The 27,187-nt window shown below is 37.4% G+C and overlaps 2 protein-coding genes across 2 annotated transcripts in view; both read left to right on the forward strand.

The window, feature by feature from the left end:
• LOC134800796 (tubulin beta-1 chain-like) overlaps positions 1-27,187 on the forward strand; it is a 110,146-nt gene that overhangs the window by 38,697 nt on the left and 44,262 nt on the right. The window lies entirely within an intron of this gene.
• On the forward strand, positions 15,972-26,140 carry LOC134800695 (uncharacterized). Its single transcript, XM_063773191.1, has 2 exons — positions 15,972-16,043; positions 20,941-26,140. Exons 1-2 carry the CDS (start codon positions 15,972-15,974, stop codon positions 24,526-24,528), a joined length of 3,660 nt encoding a protein of 1,219 aa, XP_063629261.1. The 3' UTR covers positions 24,529-26,140.

A 27,187-nucleotide genomic window follows, 5' to 3' on the forward strand; every position in this document is an offset into this window, starting at 1 on the left:
GTTAGCTTAATAGTGACCATCGGAGGAAACCTGTTTTGCAACGGCCAGTGTCCCAATGGGACACTTTTGTCAGAAAACTGCGGATTTTTCTCAAGATGTTCGAATAAATCTTTATAGAAACGTTGGAAACGTTCTCCGGTTAATAAGCCAGCGTCTAAATAGTCGTATGCTTTTAAATCGGTCACTAAATCTTCCGCATGTACTTTGCACATTCGCTGAGGATTTAGGCAAGTGATTCTCTTCTCCTTTTTAATCAAAGTAGTGAATAAGTGCCTGAAACTCTCTATGCAAATTAGGAATCCGATGAAACCGCAGGCTGGTTCACCTTTGATAAAGGAAATGAGAGAGAGCGAGATTCTCTCTATCCAAAGGTGATAACTTATTCTCTTCATTGGAAAATAAACGAATCAGGTATTTTTTCGCAGCCTGCAAATGTAAACCAATACCACGCATCCTAGTAGTCACCCTTGAGTTAAGTATATTATACAGCATATTAATAAACGCTATATATCTCTTTGTCGGTTCTATATCTGTGAACGTATCTGGGAGTAATTTTTCGCCAAGCTCCAATGCTGGAATCAGACTTTTACTGAAAGTCTCTGATGTGAGATCCATTTTCGCGATATGATTTTTCAGTTCGAAAAACTCGGGCCTCTCTAGATCGATGAAATCATCTGTAGGTAATCTTTTTAATTTTCTTATTAAATTCCAGCGAATTTTTTTGCCCTCATCATCTTTCAAAACACCTTTGACTTTTAGTGTTTGACGCGCGCTCTTGAGAGCCAAGCAAGGGTCGATCCAAACAGCTACATCACGGTCACACGACGGGTGCTTAAAAGTAGTCTTTAAATTCTTTATATTATCAAAGGAACACCCAAGATACTCGGCGGGAGTAGGCGTCTCCAATGTCACCGCTACAACATCTGCTCCGGCCTCGTAACAATGTGTCAAACAGATCCTGATGTACTCCGCTTGCGTTTCAGCTGGGATGTTCCGCGCGAAAATGTAGCCTATTGGCATCTTCCAGTCTTCGTCTAAACTTACTAACACAAAAACGTAGGCCAGTGCAGCTTTGTCGTCAAAATCACAGTTTTCTCCGTAACCATAATCCACCTGCTCATCTCTTATCAAGAATATATCAATGAGCATCAAGCTACATGTCTGTCTTTTTATTGAAGATTTTTCCTTCAAAATCTTAAAGGCTTTCTCTGACAGGCCCGGGTTATGGTCTTCTTTTAAATACCATGAATATAGGACTTTTAGCTCTGGTAGCGGAGTATTGTACGTTTCTAAGATGTACTTGTAAGATGACGGCGAATAGAAGTTCAGGAAGAAAGCGAACTCTCTAAGATTGTCGTCTTCATAATCTTCGTCATCAGATAATTCTATGGCTGTATTATTATCATAATCGGAGTCTAATGAATCCACGAATGACCACAAATGTTCCGCATAGTCTGTTCCGTATTGATCAGAAACGCGATCTTCTTTTGGAATGCGCTTTTCCCTAACTTCTTTAGAATATACTTGAAACTTTTAGTTATTTTGCCTTTAGGTAAATTAGATTCAGTTTGAGAATTTTGGTTTTCAATTTGTCCAGGTTTTGTTAATTCTAAGTCTTGTTTTGTTGTTCTTTGGCTTGCATTGTTACTAGTCTTTTTACTTTTGTCCTCTACGGATTCTAAGTTATTTTCTCGCAAGAGATTGTTAGGTTGTTCATTTTCGTTTTTACAATTTTGATCTTCAATTTTGGATTTTTCTCCAGCTTTCATTATATGTTGTTCATTTTCGTCTTTATTTGTCTCTAAACTTACTGGCGCTAAATTAATTAATTTTAAAATATCCTTGCGAATTTCTCCTTTTTCGTTTTCAGAATTGTGAATATTGTGATCCTCTTTGGTTTCTTCCCTAGGTTTTGTTAAGGCAACTTGGTAATTTGGGTCTTTGGTTGCATTAATATTTACCTCTATTCTTTTATCCTTTACTACTAAGTTATTATTGATCTTCTCTACGTGTGTATCTTCAACCTGCTTCTGACTCTCATAATCATTTTTCATAGATTCTGTATTAATACATTCTGACACAATGTATTTGTTACAATCATTGTTTGTTTTCTGACTTGTACTGGCTGGATGTTTTTCTGATGATATATTCTCACGAATTGGTTTCTGTTCTTCTTGATATTTGTCATTCCGATTATTTTCACATGCTGGATAATCTTGCATTTTTTCATCCGCTTCTTCATATACCATTTGGTAACCAACTACATTTCTTTGTTGCTCTTCTAATAAAGTGTTTTCTTCACAACTTTGCTTATTGCTTATAGCATCTAGAGAAACATTTGTATCATTCTTAGGTAAATCATCTTTAAAATTATCTACTTTCGCAATATATTCTATATCTTCTCCATCTTTTATAATATCTTTATCACATTCAACTTCACATACATTACTTGTTTCTACAGTACCCTTATTTCCATCATTAAGTTCTACCTTACCTGTTACACCAGCATTACTGTCATTATTTTCCTCATCATCATTAGGCTCTTCACCTTCACTAAGATCCCTGGTATAATCGTATGAACTTCTTCGTGATCTTGGAAGTTTAGGAATCAAAAATGTAAAGTTATTCTCACATTTTTCTGCCTTCTCAGCATATTTTTCTTCAGAGATGGCCCCGTTTTCCTTCAGCATGAGTAGGAGCACCATATCAGGGGTAACTCGGTGTCCGCTGGCTGACTCTCCGTCGGATTCTGACTCTGTTCTCATGTTTACGCTGGACACGCTGGAGTCAGAATCTGATACTTCGCTATCATCTTCATCCTCACTCATAGCGTTGTCCTGGAATATAATGTTTAGAGTTTACAAAAGATATTGACTTGGTTAAATGGATACAACACAACTGTACCCCAAGTGTAAATTTCAATTTATAGAGCAGCGGTCGGCAACCTTTTAGCATCTAAGGGCCACATAGTAGTTAACGAAGTTGACGCGGACCGCACTTTGTTAATATTTATGACTTTTTCAGACATTGTAGTTTGTCAATATAACATACGAAATAGCCAGAAAGGCCCGCGGGCCACCTGTTGCCGACCGCTGCGATAGAGTGATGCGACGTACGCCGTATTTTGAGTTTCCAAAACGTCCCGCTTGGCGCGCTGTTCAATTATCGCGTTGCAACACTTAAATGACACAATTTACGGTACCTTCTACTAAACCCGGAGTTAATTAGATTTATAGAACAATTACTTACTTCTTCAACCTACATTTTTTTTTCTGGCTTACTCCCAGCAATTTTGCACAGGGTGAATTTGCCAATGTCGGTGTTGACTTTCACACGTGAGTTGTGATGATGTAGTTGGGCAAACCTAAAAACAAATAATCACTAATACTTGTTACTGTTGTTGTGTTGTTGTTGTATGTTACTTACTTCTTCAGCTATATTGTCCGCTTCATTGCCATCTTCAGTCAGTTCACGCTCCGGGGCCGGGTACTTGCACATGGTGGCGCCAACTGCAACCAGTGTCCCTGGAATTTTCAACAAACTACATTCAATATAAAAAAAATAAAAAAATATAATGTGTAAAAGTTCACGCATAATGTAACAATATCTGGGAGACCGAGCTTTGCTCGGAAAACATATAAAAACTCAAAATTGCGCGTTTTCCCAGAGTTAAGACCTTGCTAGATCGATTTTTCGCCACCGAAAACCCCCATATAGCAAATTTCATCAAAATAGTTAGAGCCGTTTCCGAGATCCGCAAAATATATATGTCAGAGCCGGTAGCTTTACGCAGGCATCAGGGGACCATCAGGCCTCGGCTCCATCGTGGGCGGAAACAGTGGGCATATCTCGTACACAAGTACAATACAATGTAAATGCAATAAACTCACTGACACTAGTAAATACGTAATAGATACGTACGGCAATTAATTAATCACAATGACAATTAATTAAGTTTCAAATCACAAAGAAATCACACCAAGTTAATCAAAGCTTTTACACCACAAAGTTATCAAGAAACAGAAACGAATCCGTGGGTCAAGTGATACAAGTAGGTACTTAACGCACACACGAAATCGCACGGCGCGGTTACGGGCTTACGGGACAGCACGCGGCCCAACTCCACGATGGCCCTAATCTTAATGCCCGCTCGGCATTCAAAGCTAAGCTAAGAACAAAGAACTAATATCAAATTTCATTCAAATACCAGACCCACAGCTACGTTCGGCAGTGTTTACAATAACTGCCCCGCTTCAAGGAACAACGACGTACTCTGTGACAATCACGCCTAATGCTGTTAATGTAAACATTTGACCGGGAATGCGGGCCACCTTCGTGGGCCCCAGCTGGCTTACAGGTGCCATGCGCCGACATATTATATATAAATAAATAAATAAATGGGTTGGTAAATATACAAGAATTGCTCCTTTAAAGGTATAAGATTAGCAATAAAGATTAGCAATAAGGTTTTCTCAATAAATTATTTTTATTCTTAATATAAGATCAAAACTTGTCCTTGTGATTTTGACTGTGAGTTAATTTTAGTGGGGGCATTCCATGCATAAATAAATAAATAAAATAAATATGAGAGGACATCTTACACAGATCAACCTAGCCCCAAACTAAGCAAAGCTAGTACTATGTGTGCTAGGCGACGATATACACATACTTAGGGGTCATCCATTAATTACGTCACACGTTTAGGGGGAGGGAGGGGGTCAAGAAAATGTGACATATTGTGACATGGGGGAGGGGGGAGACACAAACTTTGTGACGTCACTTTAACTTCATCACTATTCATCAGTAACCGATTTTTTTTTTAAATTATTTTATTCGCTGTACATTTAAATAACAAGTTTTTAAAACGATAATCGATTTTATTCTTTTAATTTTCTTTCCTAAGCAGTATTGGGTTATAAAATTACTAATATTTATATCGTCAAAAATATTTTGATAAAATATTAATAATACTTAGGTACTTACTTAATTCGATTTGGCGATTTCGTAGAAAAAATGTGACGTCACACTAGGGGGGAGGGGTTTGCCAAATGTGACAAGGGGGGGGGGGGGGAGGGGTCAAAAAACCTAGAAATTCGTGTGACGTAATTAATGGATGACCCCTTATATAGATAAATACATACTTATAGGGGGAAGCGGGGTAGATAGGCACAAGGGGCAGTTTTGAACACCCACACTAATTCCTTAACTAAAAACTTATGTTCACCTTCTACAATGCTAAAACGTGGCTTTGTATGTGTGAGTGAGGTGCCAGCTTCGACACATCTCTCCTGCCAGCCGTTGTCGCTTGGTGCGTGGAAACGTGTTTCCGCAGTCGCATAGTAAATAAATTATGTTTTTTTTATCGAGTTGTGTTGCGAAATTTTAGACTTTATCGGATGAACATCATAATGAGCGCTAAGTACGTTTATTCAGTAATAAAGTTAGCTTATTATTTTAAAGTAATACTTAATAGTATATTTTTAATAAATTATTTTTAATTTATTTGACCTTTGGGGTACTTTGGTATAATAAAGCTGGGGGCAGTTTTGAACATATCAAAGTGCCCCTCTAGTGTATCTATAAGTGCCCCTGCCAGTTTTTATGTTAAGAAAATTTTAAAAAATATTTTTTTAGTGAATAGTGCGAACGTACAAAGAGAAAGAAATTTGACAACGAAAAGTTAAAACAACTCAAGTACATATAAGTACAAGTCAAAATTTACAGATAGAACTTTTTTTGAATGATTTTAATATTGATATTTTATGTCTTACTGAACATTGGTTAAATAATAATGAATTAATGCCCCAATTTAATAATCACCAGGCGGGAAGTTCGTTCACCAGACTTAGTTCCATACATGGTGGGTCATTAATTATATTAAATAGTCAGTTAAAATTTAAGGAACGTAAGGACATTGTATCCATGTCTGTTGAACGGACTATAGAACTAAGTGCAGTAGAATTAGAGCAATTTATTGTTGTCTGTGTGTATAGGCCGCCATTAAGTAATTTTGAATTATTTGAAAACATAATGGAATCTGCCCTACTTAAAATATCATCTTCTAGTAAGAAATTGCTTATATGCGGCGACTTTAATGTAAATATTATGGAAAATTCAACAATGTCTTGTAGATTATTGAATCTTTTTAAATCTTGTAATCTCAACCACATGTTTATGGAGCCCACTAGAGTGACTGCTACTAGTGCAACCTGTATAGATAATATTTTCACAGATATTTTTCCTATTGCTAAAAAAGTTATCAGCAATTTAGAATCAGACCACTTAGGTCAATTAATGGTATTTGAGGCATTAAGGAAAAATACCATGAGAAAACAAGTAACTTTTGTACCAGTAACCTCGGACCGCGTGGAAAGAATGAAGCTAAGTTTAGTTCAGGCGCTACCCTTTTTGTCTTCCGATATGAGTCCTAATAGTATGTATAATTCATTCTTTCACACTTTTATGGATCATTATAATGCGATATTCACCTCAAAATCGGTCGTAGTTAGTGGTGCATCAGTTTTTAGTGAGTGGGCTACTGCGGACTTACATCAAAGAAGACGTGAACTGTATGCCTTATATGAGGAACGGCGGTTTAATCAGAGTGATGAATTTAAAGAACATGTGAAGGAGTATTCGAAGAAGTTTAAAGTAGATTGTCATATAGCTAAGCGAAATTATCTAAGTCAGAAAATAAAAAGTAGTTCCGACATTGTTAAAGCAACCTGGAAAGTTATAAATGTGGAGACTGGTCGCTCTAAACACACAATTAAAGAGCTTAAACTAAACATTGATAACAAAATTATAGATTCCAATTTAGAAGTAGCTACAGAATTTGAAAAATTTTTCACCGAGGTACCAGTATCCACAACTAAGGATTTAAATTCATCACCCTCATCTGCTGTTACATTATTAAAACATAACGCTCCAGAGTGTTGTGGAGACCTTCATTTTGAACATGTTTGTACCTCAGATGTAATAAAGGCGTTTAAATCAATTAATGTCAAAAAAACTAATGACCTCTGGGGAGTCTCTGTCCATGCTGTCAAATCCTTAGTTGAAATTGTAGCGCCTGACTTGGTAGTTATATTTAACAACAGTGTTGATTGCGGCGAGTTTCCTGATCTAATGAAACATAGTAAAGTAATTCCTTTATTTAAATCTGGTAGCAGCTCTGACCCCACTAACTTTAGACCGATATCTGTGCTACCAACATTTAGCAAGATTTTTGAAAAATTAGTTCTTTCTCAATTAGTACGACATTTTAACGTTAATAATTTGATGCATAATAAGCAGTTTGGTTTTACACGAAGTCGCTCAACAACCGATGCCGGTGTTGAGCTAATTAAGCATATTTTCGATGCCTGGGAGGAGTCACGAGATGCTTTAGGTGTCTTCTGTGATTTATCTAAGGCCTTCGACTGTGTTTGTCATGAAACATTAATCAGGAAACTTCATTATTACGGAGTTAGAGGATCGGCACTGAATTTACTTAAGTCCTACTTAAATGGTAGAATACAAAGGGTCGATGTGAATGGACAGCGATCACCTGGGTCATTGGTCTCTATGGGTGTACCACAGGGGTCAATATTGGGGCCTTTCCTGTTCCTTATCTACATAAATGACTTGCCATTCCTTGTTAAGACCCACCATGATATAGTATTGTTTGCAGACGACACCTCACTTATTTTCAAAGTCAAACGACAGCAACAAGCTTACAATGATGTAAACAATGCCATTTCAAAAGTAGTAAATTGGTTCAATGTTAATAATTTATTGTTAAATGAGAAAAAGACTAAATGTATTAAGTTTGTCACTAGTAGTAACGTAAGGCATGTGCAAACAAGTGTCATTGTGAAGGATGAGGAATTGGAATTAGTTGATAGTACAGTTTTTCTTGGTATAACTTTAGATTCTAAACTCCAGTGGGGTCCATATTGCTACTCTTTCGAATAGACTGAGCTCTGCAGCTTTTGCAGTGAGCAAAATCCGTCAGTTAACTGACGTGAAAACAGCTCGATTAGTATATTTTAGTTACTTCCATAGCATTATGGCATATGGTATTTTACTGTGGGGCGGTGCTTCAGAGATAAATACCATTTTTGTTCTGCAGAAGAGGGCTATTCGAGCAATATACAAAATGAACCGTAGAGACTCACTTAGAGATAAATTTAAGGAAATTGACATAATGACAGTGCACTGTCAATACATTTATGAGAATATTCTGTATGTACATAAAAATATTGTAAATTTTAGGAAAAATTGTGAAATTCATAATATTAATACTAGAAATAAACATAAGCTCGCAGTGCCCTTCACTCGGCTCCATAAAATTAAAAAATCATTCATGGGTAATTGTGTAAGATTTTATAATAAACTTCCAAACCATATTACTGAATTATCTATTAATAAATTTAAGAATTATGTAAAGCGTAAACTTATTTCTAAAGCTTATTATACCACACAAGACTACATGAATGATATTACAACGTGGGATTAATTGTTATTCGAAATGATTATTTATTTATTAGGTACATTTGATTATTGATGAGGAAATGGATATTCCGATGTAATACTATCTACTTCTTTTGTTACTTATGCTTTTTTTTGACATTTAGATTTTATTCTAGAAATTCTAGACTAGTATTTTTTTATACAATCTTTTTAATGTTTGACGATTCTTTTGTGAAATTCTTAGTGTTAAATTTGATATGTATAATAATCCAATTTTATTATGGAATAATATTAACATCAATAAATTGCTCTGATAATTAGATTAAGATTAATTACGATTCATAAGAGCTTGTTGCTAGGCCTACATGAATAAAGTATATTTTTGATTTTGATTTTGATTTTGTAGCTTTTTGTCAAAAACTGACACTGATTTCATTAAAAGCTTTTTTTTTGTAGTTTGAGTGCACCTGCTTAATAACTGTAGTATGTTCTAATATCACCGCACTTAATAGACGTTTTATAATGTTTTAAAAGTTCATTACTGGTCAGCTAACTGAGTTGATCTGTAACGTGTGCTCTGCGGGGCAGTATGAAACACTTACGGGGCACTTTGATTCACGAGCCAAAGTACCCCAAAATGAAGTATCAAAGTGTCCCATGTAATGTATCAAAGTGCCCTGCAGGTGGGGCAAAATTGAATAAATCCCATTTTTTGTTAAAATACATATATCTCTTTTACTGGCCATAAATTTCACAAGAAAAGATATACTTTCTATACCTTAGTAAATTTGTCATCTACTAAGTACAAAAATAATGTATTTTGAGTTAATTTTGGGGCCTAAAATGAATTTCAAAAAAAGGTGTACCAAGCTGCCCCGCTTCCCCCTACATAGAAAACACTCCATGCCTCAGGAACAAATATTTATGTTCATCACACAAATAAATGGCCTTACCGGGATTCCAATCCAGGATTTGAATCCCGATGGCCGAATCAGCAGATGGGCTTCACAGGCAGGGTCTGTACCTACTAGGCCAGACCGGTCGGCAGGTCGCTTACGTAACGCTTATGCCATGTATGGCAGCTACCTTAATCGAATCTGTAAAACTCAACAATATACTGCTAACTTGTTAGTCAAGTCCTGAAAATACTGTATTGCAAACTTGTTGAAGTTGAGAGGTCAATACAGGGGTTGGTAAACTTTAGTTTGGGTGCCTTCAAGAGCCGCAAGCGGCTTGCGAGCCGCGGTTTTCTGACCCCTGACTTAATAGTAATAGCAAACAAAGAGGTATGGTTATGCTGGCTGTAATACTCCTAGAAAGGCAGAAAATCGGGCAATGTGGAAAGTACTAAGCCTTGTGTTGGTAATAACCAGTCTGGCCTAGTGGATAGTGACTCTGCCTGTGAAGCCAATATGGTCCTGGGTTCGAATCCCAGTAAGGGCATTCATTTGTGTGATGACACAGATATTTGTTCCTGAGTCATAGTTGTTTTATATGTATTTAAGTATTTATATATTATATATATCATTATATATTATTGTCTGAGTACCCACAACACAAGCCTTCTTGAGCTTACTGTGGGAATTGGTCAATCTGTGTAAGAATGTCGTATAATATTTATTTATAATAACCAGAAAGGGGGGTTGTATCATTATAAAAGAAAATGGCGTTTTCTAGGGCCTAACCAGTCTCGGTTACAAGTAGAAAATAATGATTACTTATTTCAAACCACACTTTAACACATTCATTGCCACCCAGCCAAACAAGAAATCCGCGCCAGGCCACAACAATTTCATAATATAAAGCAGTAGTACCACGGTCCCGACTATCCGGTCGTCCGGCCTGGGAACGAAATCATAAAATACCCGATAGTTGGGTTTTCGGCACTGAATGTGTTAAAATCTCAGTATTTAGAAGGTCAAGTCAAATAACCAATACTACAACTATGACTAAAGAAACTGCGGCAAGTGTTTGTGAAAATAATATAATATTTTACTTAGGTACGATCTGAATGTTATATCTTAGATTTTTAATAGCAATAATTGTGGTGGTGCTTTGGTTATAGTCGCTAACGTAGTTCACTGTTGAGACTTAGACAGAGTTTTTTTAGCAAATTAGTAATATTTACTAAATAAATTTGATAAACTAGCAAATAGGGTAGACCGGGGACAATAGAAACACGTCATGATTGAAACAAGTCAAATTTCTCGAAAACTATAATACCTACGCGTCTGACGCAACACTCGGTACACGCGGTCGGCCAAGTTTCAATTCTTGACCAGTACGGTTACCATCAGTTTGTCACTGAAATAAACGCCGTCGAGAACGTAATTTACTTTCTATACATCCCGTTTGCACTAATATGCGAGTGCGAGCGAGATGTATAGAAAGTAAATTACGTTCTCGACGGCGTTTATGTCAGTGACAAACTGATGGTAACCGTACTGTAGGTCTCGAGCGACGGTGCGAGACAGGGGTGTCCACGAGCTAAACAAGTTTTTCGCGGTAAAAAGTAAGAACTTGCGCTCTCGTAAATTTTCTTATAACTTCGTTTACTCTTGTATTTTGACTAATCTAATTATTTTGGTGTTCGAGTTAGGAATAAACGAATGTTTTTAATGGCCATTGATCAGCGTTCGAGTCTTTTTTATATATAATATTTGACCTCGAAGTGAAAAACGAGGTGTGGGGACGATAGAAACAACTTGCTTGTGGACGATTGAAACGTTTCAATCGTCCTCGCGTTTTAATCGTCCCCAAAAGTAGCCGACTTCAAAATATAAGGAGGTTCTGTATTGGATGCACATGTTTGTTCTATTGATGTTCACTATTATTTATGTACCTAGTTTTTGACCTAGTTGATAAATTGTGGATCTACGAAGTTTTTTTTAGAAATCTGCAGTTTTTTTATGTGAACATTTGTTTTTAACAGACTTAATAATAAATGAAGTTCTCAGTTTGACCCGTATGTTTCTATGTATGTTTGTTTGTTCTCGATATCTCGCGTTCGGCTAAACCGATTTTGATGCGGTATTCAGAAAAGTATTTTGTTACATTCTGGCGAAGGTTTTTGTGTATATAACAAATTTAAAAAATAGGAGGATCTCTGTTTGACCCTTATGTTTTGGTGATTGTGACGATAAGCCAATGATGAAAGCAAAAAAAATAATATTTTAAATAAAAAAATAATGAAACAGATAAAATCAAATTTAAAAAATAACGCCCTTAAATAAAAACTGATAAACCAAAAATAATCCGTTCATGTAGGTACAGATTACATTTTGATCACGTTTTAAAGTCGGTGACAAACCTTACGTAATAGTTATTTGTTTTATAGAGTTTAGGATTTTTTTTTATTTGGCATATCACCATGTTTTTTTAAATAAGATAGATAGATAGATAGATAGATAATCTGTTTATTTGTTTGCCACAATACACACAGAATAATCAAATACAAAAATGACAGAAAAAAGAACAAAAAAATAACAATCAATATTTAGAAAAAACAGAAAATACAAGCACAAATAAGAGTAAGACAGATTTTTACAAAAATAGAATAAGAAATAAATATACGTATAAATATTGATTCACACAGAAGGAATGTTGTGTGCGTCGCAGCAAAACAAAATGGTTCTGGCTCAGTATTACGCTTCACCCTATTATGGGAGAGGCACTGATATTCTGCCAGAACCAGATCACGCCAATAAAATCAGTGAAAAATATGAAATAATGAAAAGATTTTACTTACCAAATTACCAATAAATAACTTAACTAATGACAATTTAAAATGTGTGCACATAGTTGTGATGTAGAAGTGTGAGTGTGGTTAGCATGTAATGTATGTAGTGTCAAGTGTGATTTAGAGCAAATTATTATTTTAATTATTTTAATTACTAAGACTAGATTCGGTAGTCAGCAACCAGGTAACCGTGAGGGATTCCCAAACTTTGTTTCTCTAAAAGGTATTTTTTGAAGTGAAATTTGAAACTATTCTTAATTTTCATAACACGAATAGGAGGAGGAATATTGTTCCAACACCTGGTTGCGAGATACCGAAAGCAAATAAAACAATTTAAACTGATTATTTTATTGCGTCTATTATTTCATTTTACATCCCGACGTTTGCAACACTCGTTGTCAGAGGGTAGGTACACGGAATGGTTGTGATTGAAACATTGTTATAGTTGAAACAAGCACTTTTGTGTGAAACATGATTATGCTTTTTTCTGCGATTCTCGATTATGCTTTTATCGTTATATTTTATAATTGCATTAAAACTACTTTGGTTAAGATAAATGTATAAGGTAGCAGCAACAAAGAAAACTGAAAGTCGTATACTTATTTTTTTTTTCCGCGTGTATTTATCGAGATGTTCAGATGCCCATAAATTGAGAAATATTTATTTTATGCTTGCGAACTTTTGATGAGCTCATTGTATGCAGAGGTAGTGATGAAAAAGATTAAAACAGATATAAGTACTTTCATTGTGCCGAAGATATTCGAGTGTTTCAATTGACCTTGCATAGTGTTTCAATTGACAGTCATGTGAGGTCAATTGAACCATGCTGCCCCGTTCTCTTTATTAAACGATTGTCAAAAAACTATGGATTATAGACCATGCAAATACGTTTCATTTAGGAACCAGATAACTAACCTTGAAATATTTTGGGCATACATCTTTCTACTCATAAAAATATAACGGTTACAGGCGGTTAAAGGAAAATTGTTTCTATTGTCCCCGGTCTCCCCTACAATACAAAGCAAGACAAGAAACGAAATGGAATGTCAAAACATGGCCATAAACTAAACGAACTTAACTTAACTATGCCATAAACAAACCCTCGCTCAACTAGTGATCAGAAGTCAGAAAAAAATGGATGATAGAACAGCCAAGCAACCTAGCAATATAATAAATTGAAATCATAGCATAATCATAGGCAAAACCCACTGACTATACTCTTTGGGCAAAACATTTAAATAATAACGTACGATCCGACTCGCAGGCCAGAGATTATCGATTTTTTCCTTATTTTTTCTATCTGTCTCTCTATCACTCCAGGGATAGAGACCGATTACGATTTTCCGTTTCTTTTTGTTACCGAAGACGAGCGAGGCAGTATGGCCTTTGGTCTTAGCCTGTCCAGAAGGACGAAAAAAAACGTTTCTTTTCGTTATTTTGACATTTCGTTTCTTGAGTTGCTTTGTATTTGCCGGTTTATCTAATAAAAGTTAATTTGCTTACACTCCTAAACAGTGAACTCCGTAAAGTCCGTAAGCAATGATAACCAAAGCTCCACAACAATTATTGGTATTATAATTTAAGATACAACACACTGAAATCGTAAGTAAGTCTTTTTGGTTTTCCAATTTTTCTTTTCCCTCCAAACATGTACCATTTCCCATTTCCAAGAAATTCAAGGCATTCATATTCTATAAAGACCATATCAATTAGGTACCTTTTGAGTTTGAGCTTACGACCATGGTTTCGGGGTTGCAGTGCAGATTGTAGATGCGACTAAGGGCCGATACAGATACAGACGGACTGCAGTTTGTAAGGGAACTGCGCGCCAACTGCAACGTAGGTTATATAGTATCTTCTTCCTCGCGTTATCCCGGCATTTGGCCACGGCTCATGTGAGCCTGGGGTCCGCTTGGCAACTAATCCCAAGAATTGACGTAGGCACTAGTTTTTACGAAATCGACTGCCATCTGACCTTCCAACCCAGAGGGTAAACTAGGCCTTATTGGGATTACTCCGGTTTCTTCAGGATGTTTTCCTTCACCGAAACGCGACTGGTAAATATCAAATGATATTTCGCACATAAGTTCTGAAAAACTCATTGGTACGAGCCGGGGTTTGAATCCGCGACCTCCGGATTGAAAGTCGCACGCTCTCACCGCTACTACCACTAGCATGTTAGACATAAAACATAAGCATATTCTGAAAAAGTTTTTTTTTATAAGACTCCAAAATTACAAAAACAAAGAAACTTAACACTACATAATTGTGATATGAAATGCGAAATCTTTATGCTTTGTAATAATTAATCTAATTTAGTCTGTCGGGTTCTATTTATTGACCAAGCAAAGGCGTCTCTCAAAAGGGGTCACTTGGCAGTTCAGATTACATCGAGGTTCAGATTTGTATGTAGAATATATGACAGAAACCATGAGTAAGAGTTTTCCACGGGACAGCAGCAGGTTATCTTGCCACTCTTTCAAGTTCTACAGTTAATAAGCAATGCCTTGTTAAAGTTTTTAACCTCGTGCCGCCCACCATACAAAATTATAGCCAAGCAAGTTAGAATCTTGTTGTATTTTCAATTGGGTTGAATTTCATCTGTTCAAAAATTATATGAAATAAAAGAAATGCTACCTACTTTGTTTTTAATTAAGGTTGACATTCCATCGAAACTGAGTGTACATCCTAATGTACATTAGGAGGCACGAGGTTAATTAATACTCTTAACCCTTAAATGCATGGTGTATGATGCAGCGTACATTACAAAAATATCTAATTTTATACATAATTAGATAAAATCTATTTATTCCTATATATTATTTCAATAGTAAAACCAATCCGTTTTCCGATTTTTTACTTAAATTAACGAAATATTTTAATTTATAAAAATTACATTCGTTTTAAGACGAAATGTCGGAAAATTTGAAAATATCCAGAGTTTGATGATTCTTAGTATGTGATTTTGGACGTTTTTTTTTTTAACTTTATCATAGGTGTATCTAAAATAGTGTATCTTTCTGATGGTAGTAAGATTTTTCATATATCTCTTCCTGATAATTATATATTTACATAAATATGATTTAGCCTATGCAACTTCTAACACTGATTTCACAGTGAAAATCGATGTTATAATATTTTTACCATTTTTCCCATAATCAGCAAACAATTACATAAGGGGTCATCCATTAATTACGTCACACGAATTTCTAGGTTTTTTGACCCCTCCCCCCCCCTTGTCACATTTGGTCACATTTGGCAAACCCCTCCCCCCTAGTGTGACGTCACATTTTTTCTACGAAATCGCCAAATCGAATTAAGTAAGTACCTAAGTATTATTAATATTTTATCAAAATATTTTTGACGATATAAATATTAGTAATTTTATAACCCAAAACTGCTTAGGAAAGAAAATTAAAAGAATAAAAACGATTATCGTTTTAAAAACTTGTTATTTAAATGTACAGCGAATAAAATAATTAAAAAAAAAATTTCGGTTACTGATGAAGTTAAAGTGACGTCACAAAGTTTGTGTCTCCCCCCTCCCCCATGTCACAATATGTCACATTTTCTTGACCCCCTCCCTCCCCCTAAACGTGTGACGTAATTAATGGATGACCCCTAACACATATATTAATTTCGGGCAAAAAGAAAAATTCATGCATTTAAGGGTTAATATTCTCTTTGAGACAAACTAGCATTCTCTGACAAGGCAAGTTTTGATCTTATATTTAATGCAGTTTGTTGTAAATTCCAGGAACACTATCAGAGCATCACCATGTGCAAGTACCCGGCCCCGGAGTGCCAACCGATTGAAGACGGAAATGAAGTGGACAATGAAGCTGAAGAAGTAAGTAACATAAAAAAAAACAAAGCTGAACCATTTGAAAGATCTGCCGTTTCACTGAGGCAGCTGTTGTTATAAATTACTAGCTTTTGCCCGCGACTTCGTCTGCATGGAATTAATGACAGCAGGTAAAGTAGGTATAGCGCCTGTATAATGCTAATAGCAATCATTCAATTCGCGCATTGCTTACTTCAATTATTAGGCAATTCATTAACTCTTTCAATTCCACCCCCCTTTGCACTCTCTTCAGTGATGATTTCCGATATAAAAACTATCCTATGTCTTTCCCCGGGACTCAAACTATCTCTATACCAAATTTCAACTAAATCCGTTCAGCGGCTTAAGCGTGAAGAGGTAACAGACAGACAGACACACTTTCGCCTTTATAATATTAGTATGGATCACTATTACTCTGTCTGTATCTTTCGGTATTTAAATAAAAGTAAACAAACAATTTGTACATTTTCGGGTAGTTATAACATTTACTGGTTAACCAACCAAATACAAAATCGCCTGGATCAGTCAATGAACGACCTGACTTCAACCTAAATTATTTGATCGTGTAATGTTTTCATTTACCCTCAACTGGCTTAAGGAGCCGTTTGAGGGTAGATTTTGTTTACTTTTATTTAAATACATAAAGATACAGACTAATGGCACAGAATAAATAATAGTACTAACGTACAGAAAGGACACTTCCTACAAAACCAAAGTTTGACAGCGATTCAGGGACGAATCATGCTATCCCTTTCTAATGTAGTGCACTATCCCTTTCGGCTATTTAGGGTTGTCAAAATTCAAGCCATTATCTTATCTGTGGTCGTGCACGCAAAGGGACGTCAAATTGTGTCAACCCTAATAATTGCTAGGAGCAAAGCTGAGCCGAGCGGAGCCGAGTTTGCCCGAAGGGAGGAGTTCCGCACCCCTGGATAGTTTACAGAGAACTTTATAGATTGGAATAGACGTGTGCGCCGCGCCGGCGCGCCGCCGCCGCCGGGCTTCTTTGCCACGCCGCCGCCGCCGATAAATGATCGGCGTGAAATCGGCGTGTCCTTGAGTGTTGTTAATTAGTTATTCCAACTTGGTTTTTGGATTACAATCTGGATTTTTTTCATTATATTGTAACAGTTGTCAAATTTATACCAATTATTTATAGAATGAAACAGAATTAAAGTTACTTTAAACTGAGTAATCGTCAGTATTCAGCGTCGAGAAAGATGAGGGAGCGATATATGAAGTAAGTTTTCCTATTCATTGTGAATTCACTTGAATTTTTGAATGAAAAACATCGAAATGGCGGCTCTTTTGATGAAAACTGAAGATGAAAATTCTAGAGAGGTCTTAATATCAACCATTTCAAGACCAAAGTAATGGTAGTAAACAGAGCAAACATGCTCCCAGTTACCGACGCACACGGCGATTACAGAAAAGCTAGCTAGTATATGTTGGGATGATAACCAGTGCCGGTGGTTGCACCGCCGAGTTACGCCGCAGAGCTGGCATGGCTAAGAGTACTATGGCTAACTTGGACAAGATCTGGAAGAACAGAGGTATTCGACGTGCAACTATGTAAAGTGCGCTTGGTACGAGTTCTCGTCTTTTCAATATTCCAGTATGGTGCCGCAAAGTGGAGTGGAGCCTCAAAAAGTGTGCCGTGCAAAGGTACTTTTGAGATGTGATGTTGACGAAGACTGCTGCTTCTACCTAGGACAGCTAGAAGAACAAACCCCTTAATTCTTAGAGAGAATATTGCCACTCGGCTCTCCATGGGCGAGCCCTTAGATTCTTCGGACATAATTATTATGCGGTTTCCAACGCATGAATGGATGAATGAATGAATGAATGGCGAATGGCAAACATGCTCGGAGAGGAGCATGTGTGAGATGGTCAAACGTTGTGAAGAAGTGTACAGATGTGCAGTCCACACGGCTTATGACCGCACGAAATGGAGACAAATTACATGTCGTGATCCTCAGCAATGCTCAAAAGCAAAAAAGCAATGAAAAAACCAGAGAGAAGAAGATACATCTCAATGAGCCTGGTGCTTGTAGGTTGTACGACAGGAAAACCATTAAAGGGAAGACATAATAGCAGTCCGTCGTATGTCTAGCAAATTTCAAGGATATCTGATATTCTATTTTGTTAAAGTACGTCATTTTAATACGATAACTTATGGAAAGCATAAAAAAACGGAGAGTTACAGATCGGATCGTAGGTCATTGGGGCCAGCTGACCGCTTACAGCAAGCCAGTTACTAGGGAAATCAAGTTATTATACCTATCCTATATTAATTTACAAACTCTATTTTACTCACAGCGTATTCATAACTATACGTAGATTATGTAATTCACTTACCAGCAACCTGAATTGATCAAATTTTCAAGAAAAACAACAATTTAATGATTTTTCTTAAGGAACCTAAAAGTCAAGGTCACGCCGATTTCACGCCGAAAACACGCCGCCGCCGCCGATTTTTTGGCAAACGCCGCCGCCGATCATTTTATAATCGGCGCACACGTCTAGATTGGATACATAATATTTTTATTTTATTTTATTATTCTATTGTACTCCTATGTATCACTGCGACCATTCCTGATCTATTGTGATCGCCACCTACTACAACTCTCGATCCAAACCTGCAGCTTCAAACAGCTGCCAGGATCTTTTTGATCTCGAAAGACTTTAACTCCTCCGGGCGCAATATGTGTCCGCCAAGGATGAAGTCACGAGTACGCATTAGGCCCTATTACTGCTAGCCTTTCCGTCTGGTTGCCCTGGCATAGGCCTCTAGATAAGATAAGATAAGATTTCTTTATTGTCAAAGCTGTGTTGGTACATAGGTCTTATAAATATCATAGAAGTCCATCAGCTTGCCTCTCCGACATTCCTCCATGTTTCTCCGTCCAGGGGGCCTACCGCGAACTTTGCCTCTGCCCTAGCCTCTGTCGCACTTGTAAATTCGTGCGTAAGTGTGACAGGGAGGCAACACGTCGAACATGGTTCGCGGTAGGCCCTCAGGGCTCTAGTTGGATAGTTGGCAGCATCATCTCTCTCGCTTTGCCGTAATCCAGTAAATGGTCTAAGAGCTAGCCACGGCAACAGGTATGCAATTTATAGAGCAACGAAATCCCTCTAGTTAGTATGCCATACTATCATTATTAATTAATCCGGGCGCTTGGCAGCTGTTTAGCGGTGGGTGTGGGAGTGGATGAGCAACAAAGTGGTTGTAAAATCAATTGAAGGTGTGCAATTTATAGAGCTCTGTGTTTGGTGTGATATAATAGCTAATTATGTATTTAATTCAAATATAACAATGCCAGGCGTTTTATTTGGGGGAAAAGTAGTGCCAGGTGATGAAAATGCACAACCACCTGCAGGAAGATCACGCCTAGGTAAGTGTTAGGAAAAAGTAGAAGACATACAGACAGTGCAATTTGCTCGTGATCTTCCTGCAGGCGCACAAGTGATTGTGTATTTTCATCACCTGGCACTACTTTTCCCCCAAATAAAACGCCTGGCATTGTTATATTTGAATTAAATACATAATTCGCTATTATATCACACCAAACTAAGAGCTCTATAAATTGCACACCTTCAATTGATTTTACAACCCCTTTGTTGCCCATCCACTCCCGCACCCACCGCTGAACAGCTGCCAGGCGCCCGAATTCATTAATAATGATAGTATGGCACACTAACTAGAGGGATTTCGTTGCTCTATAAATTGCATACCTATTTCCGTGGCTAGCTCTCCGGCTAAAAGGATTCGTATAGGAGCTGCAAGCACACACTGCTCGCCCTTATTATTTCCTTTATTTATTTTTCTTCTTAGGCTAGGTCATTTATAATATGAATATAAAAGTAAAATACAAAAACACATAACAAACAATAAAAAATACATATAAACACATTATAAAAGATCTAACCTACGGTGCCGCCGCAGCGGGGCCAGGCACCGACGTACTATACGCGCCGTGTTCAAAATTACCGCCTTCTGCATCTGACCCTTAATCCAACCACCCACCGAGAGTCTCTAGGTGTTGGTCGAGACTCTTCGATATGAGACCGTTCGCTGACACGACTATCGGAACAATGATCGTCGAGTCAACGCTTTTATTTATTACACCTTTATTTTCCACTTAACAATCTATTTTCAGTTTACAACTTTCACTATGTCCATGTTTTTGTTATATCTGCTCCCCCTTAGAGTTGGCCAAAGGCCTTTAGCCTTTCAAAGATAGCATAAACCAGAGAATTCGGGCATAGTGGCCGGATTATAGTGGTCAGGACATTAGTCGCGTAAGCTGAAGACGCGGGTTCGATTCCCGCCTCGGCCACCAGTGACTTGGTCACTTTTTCTTATGTACATGATATACAGTGTGGAAAGATAAGTCGGGCCCTGGAGGGAAACTACCTTAAATCCTTAAGCTGGCTCATTTTACTTAAAGGAGACATTCCTTTATTTTTAAAAAGAAACAAAACTGCATTTAAAGTATTTTTCTTTCTTTCTTCAATTTGGCTTGTCTAAAAAAATCTTGAGTATTAAATATTAGATTTTATGGATATTTTGTACGACAGACGAGTGTCAGACCTAATGTTTCTTGGAGAAATGTTATCATTAACATTAACTGTATCGACTAGTAGAATAATATTGCGAGTTTTTATTTTTTGGAATTATTAGTCGGTTCGAGTCCCGGGCGAGGCAAGCGAGTTTTAGAAAATCTTTGAATGCAGTTTTGTTTCTTTATAAAAATAAAGGAATGTCTCCTTTAAGTAAAATGAGCCAGCTTAAGGATTTAAGGTAGTTTCCCTCCAGGGCCCGAGTTATCCTTCCACACTGTATATTTCAGTTTATAAAATTAGTAAATATATTTTGTTAACTGTTAACATTATATTCCAGGACAATGCCATGAGTGAAGATGAAGAAGATAGTGAAGTATCAGATTCAGACTCTTACTACACCGACTCCAGCGTAAACATGAGAACAGAGTCAGAATCCGACGGAGAGTCAGCCAGCGGACACCGAGTCACCCCTGATATGGTGCTGCTACTCATGCTGAAAGAAAACGGGGCTATCTCTGAAGAAAAATATACTGAGAAGGCAGAAAAATGTGAGAAAAACTTTAGATCCTTGATACCTAAAATTCCAAGATCACGAACAAGCTCATACGATTTGTATATGAGGGATCTTTGTGAAGCTGAAGAGTCTAATGATGATGATGAAAATAATGACAGTAACGCTGGTGTAACAGATAAGGCGGTAGAAGGTAATGATGGAAATAAAGATACTGTAGAAACTAGTAATGTAAGTGAAGTTGAATGTGATAAAGATAAAATAAGAGTTGCAAAAGATATAGAGTCTATTGAGAAAGTAGATAACTTCAAAAAAGGGACATGTGATTTGTCTAAGAATGATACAAATGTTTCTCTAGAACTAGATGATACAAGCAGAAAACAATGTAGTGAAGAAAACATTTTATTAGAAGAGGAACAAGGAAATATAGTTGGTGGAATGGAATGTGAAGAAGTAGAAGAAAAGATGCAAGATAATCCAGCATGTGAAGAGAATCAAAAAGAAGAAAATCAAGGACAACAGAAAGCAATTCATGACAATCTATCATCTGAAAAAACTTTAGACAGTACAATTCAAGAACCAAATAAAGATTGTAACAAGTCTATTGTATCAGAATGTATTGCCACAGAACCTATGAAAAATGATGAGAGTCAGGAGCAGGTTGAAGATATGTATGTAGAGAAAGCCAATCATTTTCTAGATAATAATTTAGTACCAGTAAAGGATAGAAGAATAGAGACAAATACTAATGCAACCGAGGACCCAGATAACCAAGTTGCCTTAACGAAACCTGGGGAAGAAGCCAAAGAGAATCACAATTCTGAAAACGAAAATGGAGATATGCGTAAAGACATTTTGCAAGAAATTAATTTAGCGCCAGTAGAGGACAACAGAATAGAGGCAAATAATAATTCGATAAAAGACGAAAATGAACAACACTCAATGAAAACTGAAGAAAGAAGCAAAGAAGATCAAAATTCTATTAACGAAAATGAAGAACCTAACAATTTCTTGCGAGAAAATAACTTAGAAACAGAGGACAAAAGTAAAGAGATAAGTAACAACGCAAGCCAAAGCATAAACAAACAAAACATAGATTTAACAAAGCCTGCAGAAAATTCCATAATTGTAACCGATAATTCTCACACTGAATCTAATTTACCTACTGGCAAAATAACTAAAAGTTTCAAGTATATTCTAAAGAAGTTAATAAAGGAAAAGCGCATTCCAAAAGAAGATGAAGAAGATCGTATTTCTGATGAATTTGGAGAAGACTATGCGACACATCTGTGGTCATTCGTGGATTCGTTAGACCGCGATTATGAAAATAATACTCGTACAGCCATAGAATATTCAGATGACGAAGATTATGAAGACGACAATCTTAGAGAGTTCGCTTTCTTCCTGAACTTCTATTCGCCATCATCTTACAAGTATATCTTGGAAACATACAATACTCCGCTACCAGAGCTGAAAGTCCTATATTCATGGTATTTAAAGGATGATCATTACCCGGGCCTGTCGGAGAAAGCCTTTAAGATTTTGAAGGAAAAATCTTCAGTGAAACGACAGACATGTAGCTTGATGCTTATTGATATATTCTTGAATAACGAAGGTAGATATTGTGACCAGGTGGACTATGGACATGGTGAATACTTCAATTTTATCGACAAAGCTGTATTGACCTACGTTTTTGTGTTAGTAAGTTTAGACGAAGACTGGAAGATGCCAATAGGTTACATTTTCGCGCGGAACATCCCAGCTGAAACGCAAGCGGAGTACATCAGGATCTGTTTGACACATTGCAATGAGGCTGGAGCTGATGTTGTAGCGGTCACATTGGAGACGCCTACTCCCGCCGAGTATCTTGGGTGTTCCTTTGATAATATAAGGAATTTAAAGACTACTTTTAAGCACCCGTCGTGTGACCGTGATGTAGCTGTTTGGATCGACCCTTGCTTGGCTCTCAAAAGCGCGCGTCAAACACTAAAAGTCAAAGTTGTTTTGAAAGATGATGAAGGCAAAAAAATTCGCTGGAATTTAATAAGAAGGCTAAAGAGATTACCTACAGATGATTTCATAGATCTGGAGGCTCCAGAGTTTTTCGAACTGAAAACTCACATCGCGAAAATCGATCTCACATCGGAGACTTTCAGTAAAAGTCTGATTCCAGCATTGGAGCTTGCTGAAAAATTACTACCAGATACTTTCACAGATATTGAACCGACGAAGAGATATATAGCGTTTATCAATATGCTGTGTAGTATACTTAACTCAAGGGTGACTGCTAGAATGCGAAATATTGCCTTACAATTGCATGCGGCGAAGAAATATCTGCTTCGTTTATTTTCCAATGAAGAAAATAAGTTATCGCCTTTGGATAGAGAAAATCTTGCCTGGAAACGCCTCCAAGGCTACCGATACTTTCTCAAAGGGGAACCAGTCTGTGGTTTCATCGGATTTCTGATTTGTATCGAGAGTTTCAGGCATTTATACACTACTCTGATCAAAAAGGAGAAGAGAATAACATATTTAAATCCTCAGCGACTGTGCAAAGTGCAAGCGGAAGATTTGGTGAACAATTTAAGAGCATACGACTATTTAGACGCCGACTCTTTATCTGGAGAACGTTTCCAACGTTTCTATAAAGATTTATTCCAACATCTTGAAAAAAATCCGCAGTTTTCTGACAAAAGTGTCCCGTTAGGACACTGGCCGTTGCAAAACAGGTTTCCTCCGATGGTCACTATTAAGTTAACATCTGGAAAACGCTCCTATGATGACGTGTACTCCGGCCAATACAGGCTTAAGAAGATGAAAAAGACTTCAGAAGAAGAAAGAGCGACTAAATTAGTCCGTGATTACTCCAAAGCGATGGACACAGAAATAGACTTATCGATAAGAAAGAACATGGTCGGTTTCTTAGCGGGCTGGATCGCAGCTAAATTTGCTAAATGCTTGAAATGCGAAGAGTGCATAGATTTGCTTTGTACTGATAAGAAGCTTTGGTTTCATAAGTTCATAACTGTAAGATGGATCTACGCTTTATGCTTGCCGAGCGAGGAAATTTTCCGTATCTGTTGGGAGTGCGAACGAGCGCACCGCTTGAAAGGGTCTCCTATGCGCCTCAAGGCTTGGGTGCTCCGTCGTCTAGCCCCGAAATTCCCCTGGTCGAAGTCGCCAAAAAGATCTAAACACCGTCCGCTCCATCATATCCACCTCGCGCGCGCTGTGATCGCGAAATACCTCGCGTTGCGAGTGCCGACGCCATTCGGCAAGAAAGACAGGGAGAAGATTGTGGAGATGTACCAGGAGTTCACGACCAGGGACCCTAATGAGTCGATGGACAAGTATAGGGTTGAGGATTTGGAAGCTTGGTTGAATCGTAGCAAAGAGGAGGATTCTGATAATTGATTTTTTATATAATATTGATGAATAAGACAAACACTGAAGTTTTGAATGATTCACGGTTAGATTAGACTTATACTGACCGGGATATGAACCGTGATTACCTTTTGTCACAGAATAAATAATAGTACTAGGTACAGAAGATTAACTCTCTAACAAAACGCGTCTGTTATGATTAGGACAGATATGACCGCTAGGTGGCGACAGCGCCACGCGCGGCTTATGGATAGCCACCAAAATTGGTGTGGGACGGATGTACTTGTAGCTACCTGTTGCAAAGCGACGAAATCGCGGAGTGAGCCACGCCTGCTTTTGTATTGTTTTCGAGCTCCCGATATTTCGGCGCAGTTATAGTATGAAATATCTCAGGTGATTTTTTCGGGCTCGGGCCCTAATCTGTTAAACAAAAGGTACTGTTGGCTTTATGCAGTGGTAACACTGCTTACTGCTAATAGCCCCGACATAAGTAACGGGAACAAGCCCGTTTAAAAACCAAACTTACTATTCTAATTATATGGTTCAAATTCATGAAACAGCCCATTCGGAGATAACACGTTTTGTTATCTCCAAAACCAAGACCACCCTAATTGTTCTCTGAATGAACTGTCACATGAATTTGAACCTTAATACTATCACGATAGATGCTTTTTAAATGACATTGGTTACTTCGGCACGTGCTGAAGACCGCTCATGAAAGAAACAAAGGCTTTTGTTTAACGGATTAGGGCCCGAGCCCGAAAAAATCACCTGAGATAATTCATACTATATCCACCTTGTTCATCCTTGTTCATGTTGTATATGCATCTTGTTCACGGGTAATTGATGATAGCGGGCGGGTGGCGGGTGTCAAAGTGGTGTTCGGTTCAAATCCCGGTCGATATAAGTCAAGTGAAACACTGAAGTCTTTAATAACAACTATAACGTGTTTTATGAAGCTGTGTTCTCAGTCTTTAGGTTTAAGATGATATTTTTTTCATAATTATTTGATTACTAACATTTGATGTGATATTGATATTATTAAATTGTTGGCTCAGTTATAAGAATTTAACTTTACAAAGTGAAACTCGAAATGTGTGATATGTCGATCTCAGAAGAAAAGATAATTTGTTACAGCAGAGAAGTCAAAGAGGTATTACTTAACTTAATAGTAGTAGAGGTATAAAGTCTAAGAGAAAACGTATGCGTACTTTACAACAGATGGCGCTGTGTTGCTTAACCTTTTACCAGGCTAACAGTTCAAAAATGACAATCGAATGTCAGTTTTCTAAAATAAAACACATGCTTGAAATGCCGTATGTGGGAAATATCGCCTTAGCCTGGTTAAGGGTTAATTAAAATGGTTCGTTTGGAATTATATGAGAGGGCCTATCTTTACTTTACTTTTGAAATGTTGACTTCGACCGGTCAACCCCATTCAGTTGACCTGAAAACTTCCAAAACTAGGGAGTCTCTTTCCGAGAGTGACACTATATGGGGCATTATCTATGAAAAGGGACCTTATTGTCGATGGCGCTTACGCCGCACAACGTCGCGCGGCATAGTATTTATATCGGGGCATCGTTAGTAACGGCGTAAGCGCCATCGACAATAAGGTCCCTTTTCATAGATAACGTCACATATAGTTTATAGGTATTCGCGGGCTTGGTTTCCGCAACTCTACGTCATATAATTACGCCTATTTTGCGTGGTGGGTTGTCGGCACTACTCTTGCCAACCCAACTCTGCCAAGAAGCCTGGCAGACCCTTAAGATCGGTTTTCCTAGGATAGCGGTGCAGTCATAACGGCCGTCTCCATACTAAATGATACGGCTAAATATGAATGTCGCAGTATTTGTATGGAGACGGCCGCTATATGACAGCACTGCTATCCTAGGAAACCAGAGCATTAGAGTGACACTATTTTTATATAAATCTGTTATGATTTTTTTATTAAGAATATTAAAATCTGAAAGTCTTATATGCTAATAAAATTTTAGTTCTGAGAAATAAAAACAAAGTAAAAAATTAATCTTAAGATAGATACTAATACAAGTGATAAATGAATAAAAAAATTTGATTGTGATTGAAGGCTGTACTTAGTCTGTAAGTTGATTGAATTGTTAACTTTATGAATAAAAACGGACTTATATTCATGCGTTTTATTCACTTATTACACGACTAGATTACCCGCTATGACGAAATAGATTGCTCTGAAACTTTCTACTTACAATAGGATAAAGGATGACTCACGCTAGACCGGGCCGGGGCCGGGCCGGACCTTCCGGCGCTTCGTTTTCTATGGAAAGCACCACGTGATCACCGATCAGTCATAGAAAATGACATGTCGGACGCCTCGGCCCGGGCCCGGTCTGGTCTAGCGTGAGTGATCCTACCTTACCTACCTGTACCTGTATATCTAGTCCTGTAATTAGTTTATGTAGCTTCAGATACCATAGTTAAAAAATAAAGCGATTTTTTTTATACAAAACTTGTTTTAGCTCTATTTCGTTTGTTTTATAAACTGGAGCTATATCACAGAATAAATAATAGTACTAGGTACAGAAGACTCGCTCTCTAACAAAACGAGTTTGTTACGATCAGGTTCAGGACAGATGACCGCTAGGTGGCGACAGCGCCACGCGCGGCTTATGGCTACCCACCAAAATTGGTGTGGAACGGATGTACT

This window comes from Cydia splendana, chromosome 20 (assembly GCF_910591565.1).
Source record: "Cydia splendana chromosome 20, ilCydSple1.2, whole genome shotgun sequence".
In the NCBI taxonomy this organism is placed as follows: domain Eukaryota; kingdom Metazoa; phylum Arthropoda; class Insecta; order Lepidoptera; family Tortricidae; genus Cydia; species Cydia splendana.

What these genes read in the sequence shown, in the direction of transcription:
- LOC134800695 (XM_063773191.1), top strand. Translation starts at nt 15,972, where the DNA reads ATGTGCAAGTACCCGGCCCCGGAGTGCCAACCGATTGAAGACGGAAAT. An exon ending in TGGACAATGAAGCTGAAGAA is followed by an intron (nt 16,044 to 20,940) that starts GTAAGTAACATA and finishes ATTATATTCCAG; the next exon opens with GACAATGCCATGAGTGAAGA.